General features: G+C 39.4%; 1 protein-coding gene across 6 annotated transcripts in view; it reads right to left on the reverse strand.

The window, feature by feature from the left end:
- The window catches only part of LOC123767736 (lysosomal-trafficking regulator), a 154,513-nt gene that overhangs the window by 36,180 nt on the left and 103,886 nt on the right, over positions 1–14,447 (reverse strand). For all 6 annotated transcript variants that reach the window (XR_011223929.1, XM_045757693.2, XM_045757696.2 and 3 more), the window contains exons 39-46: positions 11,020–11,240; positions 9,906–10,067; positions 8,728–8,812; positions 8,100–8,247; positions 7,802–7,868; positions 7,419–7,551; positions 6,264–6,404; positions 4,186–4,267 (exon numbers count right to left, since the gene is read on the reverse strand). Coding sequence is in view for 5 of the 6 variants with exons in the window: in XM_045757693.2 (XP_045613649.2) it covers positions 4,186–4,267; positions 6,264–6,404; positions 7,419–7,551; positions 7,802–7,868; positions 8,100–8,247; positions 8,728–8,812; positions 9,906–10,067; positions 11,020–11,240 (1,039 nt within the window). In the remaining variant the exon portion in view is untranslated. The remainder of the gene's footprint in view (positions 1–4,185; positions 4,268–6,263; positions 6,405–7,418; positions 7,552–7,801; positions 7,869–8,099; positions 8,248–8,727; positions 8,813–9,905; positions 10,068–11,019; positions 11,241–14,447) is intronic.

Raw genomic sequence — 14,447 nt, forward strand, 5'->3', positions numbered from 1 at the left:
AATGAAAGCTAAATGAGTGGACAGAACTCTCCCAAATAAAAACGAGCAAATGAGCATGATGATGTCACATGTGCCGCACTGCTTGTCTGTGCAGCTCACCTCTCCGTGGGAGGGGTAAGGGTGAGCCCCAGGCCCTCACATCGGCTATCCACACCCCAGTTTGAGACTGGATGTTAAAACATGACGCGTGAAAAACTGCCGACCGGCAGGGGGAAAAGGTGTTTGCTGGGGAGCCTCCAGGTCTCACCCAGAAAAAGGGTGAGACCTGGAGGGTCTCATTGTTTTGTTTCATTTTATTCAATGCTAGTTTTCTAGGGGGAGCCCTTTCAGCTCCCCGGAGCTACTTCCCAAGAGAAAAAAACCAGCGTTGAATGTAATGAAACGCCATTTTCTGGGCAAGACCCGGAGGCTCTCCGGCTCTATCCAGGCTGATATGCTAATGTCAGACTTTGACATCAGCCAGGTGTATGGAGTTCTGTGGGGCATACCGGAGACCACGAGCCAGAACCTGGTCCCCTCAGAAGAGGCACGAGGAGTAATGGCTAATAGAAACCCCCGTGTGGCTGGAAGCATTCTATGTCTGCCATTGACTGGGTCAGGCACCCAGAAAGGTAAGCGTCCCAAAACAAACCCCTATTCTGGTGAAAATTGCAACGTAAAGCCGAACAAGTGGATAGAACTTCCCAAACAGAAACGGACAAATGAGTATGACGTCACACATCACCATGCCACTGTCTGCGCAGTTCCCCCCTCCCCGTTAGGGGGAAGGGGGAGCCCCAGACCCCCATGCCGGCAATCCATCTCTCAGTTGTGTCGTGTGCTCTGGCTCCAGTGGTTGTTTCAGCACTGTGCCTTGTGTGTGGTGACTGTCTTTTAGGTGGTGCATGAGTCAGGAGTTATTCTTCAGTACTCGGGCTTCATGCGCCTAGGGTTTCCTTCCCTAGGTCCCCAGTAAGTACTGCTCTTGGGGCCACCTTCCACAAGTTCCTTGGGTTCTGCCTCTGCTAGGCAGTATGAAGTTTCCTGGCGGTCCTTCTGGTTCTTTCTATGTCTTCGTCAATGTACTGTGCTTTACTTTCTGTTAGGGTGGTGTTGTCTTTTCTCTCTTGGTTGTTCCAGGACTGTCTCCTTTTGCCTAACACTGTCGCCTTGTATCGTGCGACGCTGGCGGAGCCGCTTGAGCTTGCTTTCGGTATTGATGTCACGTCTGCGCCGATTTGCAAGCTGTCTCGGGCGTTGTTTCATCTCCAGCCTGCTCATGTGCCGCCTGAGCCATCCTGGTCATTGGACAGAGTGCTGTCTTTTCTTTCTTCTCCTCATTTTGTTGTGGCCCCTTTGGTTCCGGATTGCTTTTCGAAGGCTCCTTTCCTGTTGGCATTGGCCTCTGGGGCTCGGGTGGGTGAGCTGCATGCTCTCCTCTGGCACAGAGGGTCCTGCTTCTTCGGTCTGAGTGATCGGTTTGTTCGTATGCAACCTTCTCCTTCTTTTCTGGCAAAAAATGAGACTGCTGCTTTCTGGAGGGGTCCCTGGGTTGTTGATGCTTGGTTGGTTAGGCTGTGGGTGCATCATATTTTATGTCCGGTTGTGGCTCTGCTGTTGACTTTGTCAGACTCTCTGCTGTTATTTGCGAGCCATGGCTTCTGTGTCCCTGGACGCGCTTTGGGTTGATCCGGTTTCTGTTCTTCTCTTTTCGAGGGTGCGGGTCTCCCAGATCATCCGCAGGGTTATTAAGGCTGGCCAGCCTGCGGTGTTTCGCCGTGCCTATGACATCCGCAAGTTTGCGGCTCTTGCTGCCGTCTTTGGCAATATGTCCTAGGCTGACTTTCGGGCGTGGGGATTTTGGCAGTCGAACAGGGTCCTGGCTGCTCGTTACCTTGTAAACGTTCCTGGGCCCAGTCGGGCCTGTGTTGCTTTGGGTTGGCGGATGCAGCCAGTTGTCTCGACTTCGGGTTGAGGAGTGAGCAGCAACTGCCTCCCGGGTAAGTCCCTATTCTTTTCCTCTGTGGGTAGTTAGCTCCGGGGAGCCGTAGGGGCTCCCCCCAGAAAACCTGCGTTGAATGTAATGAAACGCCATTTTCTGGGCGAGTCCTGGAGGCTCCCCAGCATCCCTCCCTCCCTCCAGTCGGCAGTTTTTTCGCGTGTTTTGACATCCAGCCTCAGACTGGGGTGTGGATCGCCGGCGCAGTAGGTCTGCGGCTACCCCTTCCCCCTCCTGGGAAGGGGCGAGCTGTGCAGACAGCGGCGTGACGACGGGCGACGTCATACTAATTTGCTCGTTTTTGTTTAGGGAGTTCTATCCACTCGTTCAGCTTTTGGTTGCAATTTTCACCAGAATACGGGTTTGTTTTGGGACGCCTACATTTCTGGGTGCCTAACCCGCTCGATGGCAGACATAGAATGCTTCCAATTACACGGGGGTTTCTATAGGCTATTGCTCCCCTTGCCTCTCTATAGAGGGGGCCAGGTTCTGGCTTGTGGTCCCCGGTAGGCTCATACGAACTCCATACACATGACTGATGCCAAAGTCTGACATTAGCATATCAGCCTAGTAAGCTCCGGGGAGACGTAGGTGCTCCCCCCAGAAAATAGTGTTATCAAACGATAATCTCCTTTATGTGTTTTTCGGGTGTACCGGGTGTTGGAATGGGTGGACGCTAACGGGTAACGCATTGGCGACTTTCAGCGTTGTTGCGGGTGGGGAGCGCGCATGTTTTGGATTTGATATGCATATGTCTGTGTAGGGAATTTTATTGCGATCACATTGATACCACTGTTTGGCGTACAGGGATAACGAGCGACCTAGTTTTTTATTTGGTGCCAGTCTCACGCCTGCTTTAGTGACATTTTACACATATGTTCCTCTAGAACATTCTATTGCAAACACATGATATCAAAATGAAACATGTACATTGAAAATTAAGGTCAGAACACTGAAAAGATTACACACTTTTCAGTAGGGGTGTAGCCGATGTGTCGTTGGGCGTGAGGTAACGGGTAACACTTCGGCTACTTCCCACGTTATTGCGGGTGGGGCGTGCCCATGATTTTGACTTTATATGAATATGTCCGCGTACGGAACTTTATCTGCGATCACAGTGATACAAAAATGAACGATTTAGCACAAGTGTGGAGGTGACAAACCTGAAAAGAGTAAAAGCATTTAATCGCTGTTTGGCGCTCACGGCTAACGAGCGACCTAGTTTTTTATCTGGTGCCGGTCTCACACATGCTTTAGTGACATTTTATACATATCTTCCTCTAGAACATTCTATTGCGAACACCTTGATACCAAAATGAAACATGTACATTGAAAATCAAGGTAACAACACTGAAAAGCGTATACACTTTTTAGTGTCGCCGCTCGATCGCCCGAAACGCCGGGTGCACAAGGGAAAAGTTTTATGGCCAACGGCCGGGGGCGCCAAAGTGTTAAAAGCATCATATGACAAAAAGTACAGGGAACATGGGACACCACAAGTGTACCTTTCATCCTGTAGCTACAGTTAGGTAATTACACACACTTCAGGCTTATGAAAGGTCCCCCCCCCCCCCCAATGTGAAACTACTGACATTCCCCAGAATGTCCACATTAGGGGAAGTAAAACAAATGAATTAAAAAGAATGCAATCACACAACAGCTTCCTAACTTTTCAGAACTTCTTTACTACTAGGTGAACAGAAGCATTAGGTAAAAGGAAATGTGCTCAACCATCTCTGTCCCACCCAGGAATCGATCACAGTTATATATGCACAGACAGGAAGACAATTGTGGTCACTGTAAGACAAAAAAATTGGTGGTGGTGATAGTGCCTGTAAAAAGTCAGAAGTCATGAATAAAAACAGACATCAACATAGTGACAGATTGTGGCAGATACAAAGAAAGATATAAAGAGATGGTGACCAAGAAAGATCATAATAAAGAAAAAGTGATACAAATAGAAACACAGATGAAAAATAGACAAATGGGGAGGCAGGAGAGGAGGCATTTAGAGGTCATAAATTGAAGCTACAGCAGGCCAAAGGGAGCCGTCATCATATTTCTTCAATAAATATTAGCTTGTAATATGTTAACAAGACGTAATTTGCAATTTGTCACTAAAACCTGAAGAGTGTGTTGATAAAAGAGGAGGTAGGAATATGAGTTGATGAGTGTAAGTATGGTAAACACTGTGTTAAGAGACTTACCTCCGTGGGTCATCACAGCTCCAGGGAGGCAACTGGACGTGGTGAACTCTCTCACCATTTTGTCTTATACCCATGTTAAAACCTGCCAGAAAAGCAATCATCACATATGAGTTATTTTAATACATTTTCAATATATATTTATAAAAACAGTCAAGTAAGTAAATAATCTTCAATTCTGATTTACATCTGGTGTGTTTATTTGTTCATTATGCAATTAGAAAATTTAAGTGTAGCCCATTAAAACAATTTCATTCAGTAACTGTGTAAATAATTACAAATAGTTGTATATAATAAAACTTCACAAGACAAAACTGTACCAAACTTATCCTTCCAACTAATGTAGTTGTATTTTGAACTTGTACTTGTTCCCACTAAACTTCCTATTATATTATTTGAATCAATAATAGTAGAAATATGAAAAAAGGCAACATGGTTCAAGCTACAAAAATGGAAGCAGAGAAGACCCTCTAAACTATAGACCCATATCATAAGTGTGGTAGTCAAAACACTAGACAAAAAAAGTTAAAACAAAATGAGTAGAACACCATTTGGTAATGACATAATAATGGACAAACAATATGGTTTTCAAACAGGAAGATCCTGTGTAACAAATCTATTTAGTTTTTATGATGAAAACATAAATTTCGACATTCTACAGGAAAGAGATGGTTCAGTTGACTATCTGGGCCTAAAAAAATGTCTTTTCACAGTCCCACACAAGAAGTTGTTTTGAAAACTGGAAAATGCTGGAGGGGTGACAGGGAGACTGCAGACATGGATGAAAATTTGTTTGACAGAATGATGAGGGAGGTAATTAGAGGCAATGTATCTGACTGGAGGAGTGCTACTAGAAGAGTATCACAGGGGTTCAGTTCTTGTGTCAGTACTGTTCATTCTCTACATAAATGATCTACCAGAAGGAATGCAAAATTATATAAACATGTTTGCTGATGATGCTGATGCTAAGACCCTAGACCCTTGAAATTGACCTAGGTGAAATAAGTCCTTGGAGCACCACGTGGCAAATAGAATTCAACATGAATAAATATCATGTTATAGAATGTGGAATAGGAAAAAATAGACCACACACAACCTACAAATTATGTGGAAAGGACTTAAAGAACTAACAAAGAAAGAGATCTATGGGTGATTCTGGATAGTAGACTGACACCAGAGGAACACAAAGAACATTGTGCGAGGAGTATATGCTGCGCTTTCCAATTTCAGAATGACTTAATTACCTGGATGGTGAATTACTACAGGAACTGTTCAGGAATTTTGTGGAGCAAAATTGGAATATGCAGCAGTTCTATTGGTGCTCATATCTCAAAAAGCACATCAATAAACTGGAAAAAATTCAGACATGCAACAAAATGTCTTCCAGAAGTGAAAAGAAGAGTTATGAAGAGAGGTGGAGGCATTAAACATGCCCGAACTAGAAGATAAAGAACTCACTCACACTCTGTCACTCCCCGCAGGGAGTGACAGAGAGTGTGACATTATTTACACATGACTGACGCCAAAGTCTGACATTAGCATATCAGCCTGGGATAGCTCCGGGGAGCCGACGGGGCTCCCCCCAGAAAAGTACTAGGAAGCTTCTTTTTGCAAACAAAGTTGTTGACGGTTGGAACAGTTAAGTGAGAAAGTAGTGGAGGCCAAACCGTCAGTAGTTTCAAAGCATTATATGACAAAGAGTGCTGGGAAGATGGGGCACCACAAGCATAGCATAGTCTTGTAACTACATCTAGGTAATTACACTTGGTTAATCACACAAAACTATATGATGAAAATATAACATTTTCCTGGCAGATAGGACTCATGTTATTGGTCTATCACCAACTGAATATAAAATTGTATTTACATACATAAAATCATATGCTCTCTCCTACTAAATCCCTTCAAAATCCATTTCATTGTATATAAGATCAAACATACAAAAACAAAATTTTTCACAAAATATCTTTGAAAATTAGACGTCTTATTCTCTGACAAATATGGTACATTTCATCAATCAAAGCTCCTTTTCGGTCAAAATGTACAACAGATGCATTACGGGAAGTTTACTCTATACTTACCCTCTGAATTTAAAAACATCTCTGGAAGAAAGAAAAACTCTGGAATAAGTTCTTTGAAATCTGTTGTGGAATCAGAGGAAGCAAGCCGCCACGTTGTCTGTACAGCATGGAAGGTGCGATCAGGTATGTCAAAGTTACCATCTGAAAATTAAACAATTCTCTTAAACTTCCTAAATACTACAGGATTTATAACCAAAATAAAAACGTTAATGGAATGAAACAGGAGTGTAATATAATTGGCTTAATATTTTTCTTTATACTGTACAGTATATTTTTTTAAATAAGGCTTGAAATAGTTTATCTCAAGAAAAACATGTCTATAATAAAGGATTGTTCTTGAATCAAGTTTTTCTTTTAATTTAGTATGTAAGAGAGAGACCCTTGTGTAGGGAGAAATAGCAGTGGTTAATGTTGAAAAACAGTTCCATGGAACATTATGAACGTTCTACTGTATACATATTGTAAAGGACACAAATATGCATCATATACGATAAAAAAACAAATAAAACCGCATTGGAAATACTTAGAACAAATAATTGAAAATATATTTGTGGCAACAGCCGGTGCTTGAATGGCCCGCGCGACCGTGTCTGGGCGAGTCACGCACGGGCGACCAGCACCAGCCCCTGATGACGTCACAGCACACCTTATGCACGTCCCCACAGCCATAGTAAGTGGAATTTGGTATTTATTTTTACATAGACATGTTCAGGGAAAGAAATTTATCATTTTACGAAGAAAAAGAAATTTTTGGGGAACTCTTTATTTCATGTGCACAGGGGGAATTTCACAATAAATTTGGCGCAGCACGGTGGTTAAAAACATCATTAAGGGTCCCGGTAGTACAGCCGGGTTTATTCTCAACTCACAATCAAGAATTCATATTTCAAATCCCGGGCGGAACAAAAATGGTTGGGCGCATTTCCTTTCACCTAAAACGCTGTCCACCTAGCAGTAAATAAGTACCCAGGAGTTAGTCAGCTTGTTGTGGGGTTGTATCCTGGAGAGGGTCAGTATTTCAACCCCTGGGGGGGGGGGACCTTAATATAAGCCTAACATGTACTGTATGTATAACTGGCTTCCTGTCCCCCGACACAATGAAGTAATTATGAATTAATTTACACCAACACAAGAGAAGATTGTGAAGACACTCACCCTGATATCGAAGGAAGAGTTGTGTGAACGGAGGCAATCTCACCAGAAAGTGGAGAACAATACCAGAGTTGCTATAATGAGACCCATAGTGGTAGGGTCCATCCCCAGCATCTTGGCTAATCTGTGCTGTTATCTGCCCATTATGACCTCATTAATATTTTAAGTGATAGACAAGCTGCACATTCATTATATAATAACACATGCAAATTGCAAGGTACAGATAGATTAAAATGCTGAAAATCAAGCAATTATGAGTATGATATTGTGATTCTCGTATCAACATCAAAATTTGATTGAAAACTGTCACCAATGATTATTCTTACAAAATATATCACTAAGAGCTTGTCAGTGTAATATTTGTGCTAATTCTCTAGAACACTTACCTCATAATTATTAATGTAGTGCTCTTCCTTGAGTGAATTCTGAACAGCTATAGGCTTTCTTAAATTCCTGCAATATATTAAAATACACAAGTATTTTCAATACAGTACATACAAATGAGTATAATTTAGCTGCCAAACATGGCTGGCAAATTTTTTTTATGAAACTCTTAATAATTTAAAAGTATTAAATAATATTTAATACTGTATTATTAATAATTTAATAAATAATAATAATTTAACATATTAAAAAAACTCAAAATTTCCAACACTTTGTACTGTACTGTATCCATGTTCTTACCTGAAATTAGCTGGATCATTCAGATTAAGAATGTTTGTAGTGTAACTGGACAGAATGAAGGGAAAGACAGGATACTGCATCAAGTCGTTAAATGAACGACCAGCTAACTTATTCAACTGTGTCAGGTACTCAAAATTTGTCATGTGCCCTGCAAAGAGGAGGAAATTAAATGACTAGACCGATTACTGTCATCCTTGGGAATTACATCATCTTAGTCACAAATTCTGATAGATAAAAATCAATAAGCAAAATAACAATTTTTATTATTCATAATCATTGCCATTTCCCACCTTCTAGGACCAGATAGGTATCAGCTCAGAAACAAATGCGAAACAAGACAGGCATATTACAATATTCCAAATGACACCTAACTATTTAACTTTGCTACCATTCTGAACAGCATCATAGAGAACCAGTGCAACACTAGCAAATCCTCCTCCTACATAAGACTAGGTATCTTGTTAGTAACAAACATGTCACACATTCACTCCCTCTTCACAATATGTTTCCCCTAGCTTTGTCCTTATCATTTATTATGCTACCCCCATGCTCAATACATGCTTCCTCATATATTCATAAAAATCTGAGAAGATGTACAATAGTGGTCATAAAACACAACAATAATTACCTTCTCGCCAGAGAGCTGTAACTTCAGGGAGAGTGGCCTTGCTTGATAAGTTTGGCATATCAGACATACTAAGTACTCCAATCACCTGTAATGAAGCATTTATTAAAAGTTAATCAAAATAGACAATAAATAAGGCTTTGATTCTTTTGAAAAGCATTTTCTTATTGAATTTGGCAGCCCCTTATTAAGGTAAAACTGACTGTGTCCTCTGAACAACAAATGTGACCATCTGGCAAGTGACCCAGGGATCTTGAGTTTGATTCCCAGGCATGACAGAAATGGTTTGCCATGTTCCCTTTCACCTAATGCCTATGTTCACCTACCAGTAAGTACCGAAGACCAGGGAGTTAGGAAACTGTTTTGAGGTTGCATCCTGGGAAAGGTCAATATTTCAACATAGGAGGGACCTCAATATAAGCTATATTAATACACAGACTTCTTGTCCCCATCAAATTAATTAAGTACTTGTTTCTGTAGCCTGGCATCGTCAGTGTCCTAAGCATGGGAATCAACCAAGGAGCCTAGCTTGGAAAAAAAAAGTATTTTATTTTTTTATTTTTTTAAATATTTATTATTCATTCGAGTTGTAGACTGCCTTGTCAAACTGAAAATGGCGCCACCAGCTTCATCTCTACTCTACTGCCTCTTCACTTTTCTCACCACTTTCCTCTGTTTTCATACAGAATAACTAACCCATAAATACTATTTTATTCTAAATAAAGTAAGAAATACAGGTACAATAAATACAGGGGTACAAGGTTTCACAAAATAATAATAATAATAATAATAATAATAATAATAATAATAATAATAATAATTCATTGTTTCGGGGGACCGAAAGCCAGTGTGTATTCGTACATGTTTGGCTTTTATCGAGGTCTCCCCCCCCTTCCTTGGCTGAAATACTGACCCCGCCCAGGATGCAACCCCACAAGCAGCAGACTAGCTCCTGAGTTCCTACTCATTGCTAGGTGAACAGAGGCATTAGGTGGAAGGAAATGTGCTCAACCATTTCTGTCCCAACCTGGATTCGAACCCGGAATTCTTGATTGTGGGCCGAGAACGAACTCTACTGTACTACCGGGACCCAACATCTATCTAAATATACATATATATACTGTATATAAAATATTTTATTTATCATCATGTTCATATATATCTATTCTGCACAGTCTCACCTGATTCCGATGTTGTGTGTTAGTAAATGCTAATAAGACTGAGTGGCCTGTAGTGAGAAAGAGCTCCAGAGCACAGTCCTGGAGTTGGTATCTTCGAATGTGTATTTCTCGGACATTATCTAGAGGCCAGGTTACAGATACTACCTCACTACTACTGCCGCTCTGTAAAACATAACATGCTAAATTAAATTTCAATAAGAAAGGTAATAATTGGAAATAAATAATATGATCATTGTTGTATTAAATGTATTAATGTTTTATAAGCAAATTATAAAACTAAACCATTATTAATAACTTGCAATAAAGATATTGAAAGGCATGTTATACAAGATTAAAAGTTGTAAATAACAGATCACTGGCAACCAAATCCTCTAAATGCACAGAAATTTTAATAATGCCCAAGTGTCCGAATGTAGATGAACAGCCACTCAGTCACTCCCTTGGGTAATCCAGTAATCTATTTCTGAATAATGTTTCCAAACAGATGAGCAGCAAAGGAGTGGGTTACAAGACACTTCCTTTGAGCTGTGCCCAGAAAAGTTGACTATGCAACATAGATATACATATTACATTGCAAGCCAATAAACAATATTCAATCATTGTTTTTGTCAATTATATTAATTATAGTGCATAATCAAGTTTTCTACACAAATAGTCTGAGTGGCACCTTTGATGATAGCCCCACATTAAGGGTTAAGTTATCAATCCAATGGATTATAGTCAATGAAGAAAAAACATCAAATACAAAATTTTGAGGGCCAAAAATAAAATAAAGAAGGAAATAAGGACTAAGGGAAATATTATTGTACAGATAAAGCTGATAAAACAAATATAATGGGATGATATGGACATGTGGGGGAAAATGCAAAAGTGAGTGCAAAAATATGAGTCGGTAGTGGGACAAACTGGGTGAAGCAACAAGACAGACTCGGGAAGTCATGCAAGTATTATAACTATGGCAATGAAATATTCTTTGGTACTGTATTTTGAAAAGATACACTGATGTACATACTAACAAAAATTTCATTTATGAAGAGCATAAATGCATTTTGCAATGATATATACATGGTACAGTTCATAGGAAATAAAAAAAAATATTTTATGTTAAGTTTACCTGGTTCATATCAACCATAACGTGTTCTCCAACAAAATACATAGCTGTCCTGCTGATTAGTATTTCCCCACGTTGAACCATGCCAGGAGACACGACTGATGCACTGCACATATGGATAATGCGTTCACTGACATTGAGTCTTTCTATCATCACAGCCATTGCAGACTCTGTCTCCGAACCTTTGAGAACTGATTCAAGGGGCGATAGCTGGTTTTCTATATCTGGGAACAATAAAACAAATTCAAAGGAATTTTAAGACCCCAGGAGAAAAATAATGTAACAAATTTAATAAACACATTTTTTTTTTCTACAATGACTTAGCTAAGATCATTTGCAAAGAGTAAAAAAAGTTTCTTAGTGCTAGATGGCTTATTATTTAGATTAAACAAATATCTCTACCACCTGCATCATCAGTTTGCCCATATTCCACTTTTGTTGTTGTGGGTAGGCATGAGCCTAATAAAATATGAGAATACAAAAAATAGTTGAAAATAGCTTCCACAAGGAAAGAGAATACTACTGTATTCCTTTGTGGTTCTTTTTCACTCGTGTCTCGCTCATCTTTATGTTTTCCTTTATGTGGCTTAAATGTAAACACCAAATGGGAATGGCATCAACATTATGATAAAAGATCAGGCAGGACAAATTTTGGTTAATAACATTTAAATACAAGTACATAAATTAGCAGGGATTTTGTTATTAAAACCTTAACAAGTTAAAACTTAGTTATATATATTTTAAAATTTTAATTACTATATTTAACATCCTAACCTTAATTATCTTAAAAATCTTGATTATTACCATGTTTACATTAACATCTAAAAATAAAAAATAAATGGTTAATAATCATATACAGGTACCAAAATTACATCATTTTCTTAAAGGATGCAGTGGCCAGATTCACGAAGCAGTTACGTACGTACGTACGTACTTACGAATGTTTTTCTTCTTAGCACCTTTGTAGCGGCTATGTCAGGTAGGCATTTAAGAAGGAAAATCTTCTAAGTACACCTCAATTTAAGGATGGCCTCGACCACTCGTAGCTTTACGTAAACTGGATATAACTCAATTTTTCTCTACTACACAACACGGAGGATCAATTTTCTTATAAACAAAACATTTTAGCTGGCGAGTTTCAAGACGGAGTCCTTCGTGTTAACTATACAGTAGAACCTCTATTAACGAGTTTAATCCGTTCTGGCACCGAGCTCGTTACCTGGAAAACTCGTCTTTGGAAACAAATTTCCCCATTTAAAATAAAGGAAATAAATTTAATCCGTTCCACTCCCAAAAACATCCATACTTGTTTGACTTTTTTTTATGTAAATATAATACTGCACATGTAAATATAAATGTTTTGTTGTAGTGTTTTAATATTTACTTTACCTTATGAAGAGTAGTTGCTGGCTTGAGGGAGACGATGGAGAGGTGGGAAGGAGGAGAGGGGTTATGGTGTGGAAGGAGAATTCACCTCTGAGTCAGGCGGACTCTCTCTTCTTGGGAATTTTACCCAAATTTCATTTCAAATGTCACACAAGGATGCGTTAGACCAGCACCAAATAAAAAAACTACGTTGATTACACTCGTTGTGTCAACAATATAATAGTCTTACCACGAAGATACAATACAATGCCGTTTTCTCAAATAGGCAATGTGGTTATTAAAGAAAACGGAAATTTCATGGCAAACATGTATACAATCCCCAAGTCGATCGGATAAGTATTGGATTTTATAGAAATATTTGCTCAAATGATGCTTGAGCGCGGTGTTTGGGTGCATTCAAGAGAAAAAGTGTGTTACGTTCAAGCGACATATACCGGCGAAAGTGATAACACTTTCATAAAGTGTTATCACAAAGTGATAAATTAATTAAACATTTTCACACACTGAGTTGTCACTGCTTTATCAGGGCAGCTTTTCCAAGAATGCGTTCACCTTTTCAAACATTCCAAACACTTCCCTGATCTCAGTGGAAGAGGCAGCATCCTCCCTTACCTCCTCATTCCCTTACTAATGGTGTAAATTGTTGATGAGGACCTGCCATACTTCCTTGTGAGATCAATCACACAGACACCACACTCATGCTTTGCTATAATTTCCTTCTTGAAATCCATAATAATTGTGTCTTTCTTCCTCTTGAAAACACTATCTTTAGCAAGCAGCTTCTTTGGAGACATCGTGTGTTACAAATTGTAGTCGCAAAACCACTAAAAACCCAAAGAAAAGCTCAAATAAATCCAGAGGGATGCTTGTCGTGTGAGATACAACAACAACACTGGCGTCGGAGGCGTCCGAGAATTTGCGAGAACCCGCGAGACGCTAGGAAGCGCCATGTGGTTTCACTCGTTAATAGAGGCGAGCTCGTCAATAGAGACAAATTTGCTGCGAGTGGCTTGCTCGTTACTGGAAAAACTCGTTAATAGAGCCACTCGTTAATAGAGGTTCCACTGTATATGCATTCTCTGCTTGAAACTTGTAGTAAATGTCTTTTATGATATTTGAATTAGTTTTATAATAGCAAGATATTATACCAGTAGTTATTAAGTAAATAAACACTGGTGAATATGAAATAAGATAGAAGGTGATGAACCTGGGCTGGTGGGAGCATTTCTATCACCAAATGCCCCTATTCACCTAGTAATAAGTATAGCTGGGGGGTGGAGCTTAACTAGACATACCCCTTTTTAATTTATTTTGTTTGTTTTTATTTTGAAATTAAATCTGGGTGAGACATAAAAGAAAAATATGCTGCACAAATGATCTTAGGTAAGGATAAGGGTAAAAACTTCAAAAACTTTTCTCATTGAATACTTAAACCTATAATTAGGACTATATGGACTATTATGGTCTGTTAAAAAAGAGAGGGGGAAAGTAGGGGTCCAAGACCTCTTCCTGTTACACAATTTGGCTATGTAACAATAAGTAATTATCAAAAGAAGGCACCAAGTTGGGAAGGCTATGTAGCAGTGAGGTGAGGCAGCTACTTATTTGAGGAATGCTTATTTTATTTTATTTACCTTATAAGCTGAGGCAGGCTATTTTATTTGAGGAATGTTCAGCTGATTCCTCTACATTTAGCATGAACAAATTTGTGTCCAAGACCTCTTCCTGTTACACAATTTGGCTGTGTGTAACAATAAGTAATTATCAAAAGAAGGCACCAAGCCGGGAAGGCTGTGTAGCAGCATTGTGTGTAACAATAAACCAATATTTTTTTTTTAAGAGATAATGCACTTGTGAGTAAAACAAATCCTGTCAGCTGTAAGAATATTGATCCAGTTATTTAAATAAAAAATACAATGAAACAAATATTTGTGGATTGCTTATCCTATTTTCTTCTAATGTAAAGTATATCCAAAGAAGTGAAAAATTGAGACATACTGCACAATTTAATGATTCACAAGAAATAGCAATAACATTGTTGTCTT

This window comes from Procambarus clarkii, chromosome 67 (genome assembly GCF_040958095.1).
Source record: "Procambarus clarkii isolate CNS0578487 chromosome 67, FALCON_Pclarkii_2.0, whole genome shotgun sequence".
Lineage (NCBI taxonomy): Eukaryota > Metazoa > Arthropoda > Malacostraca > Decapoda > Cambaridae > Procambarus > Procambarus clarkii.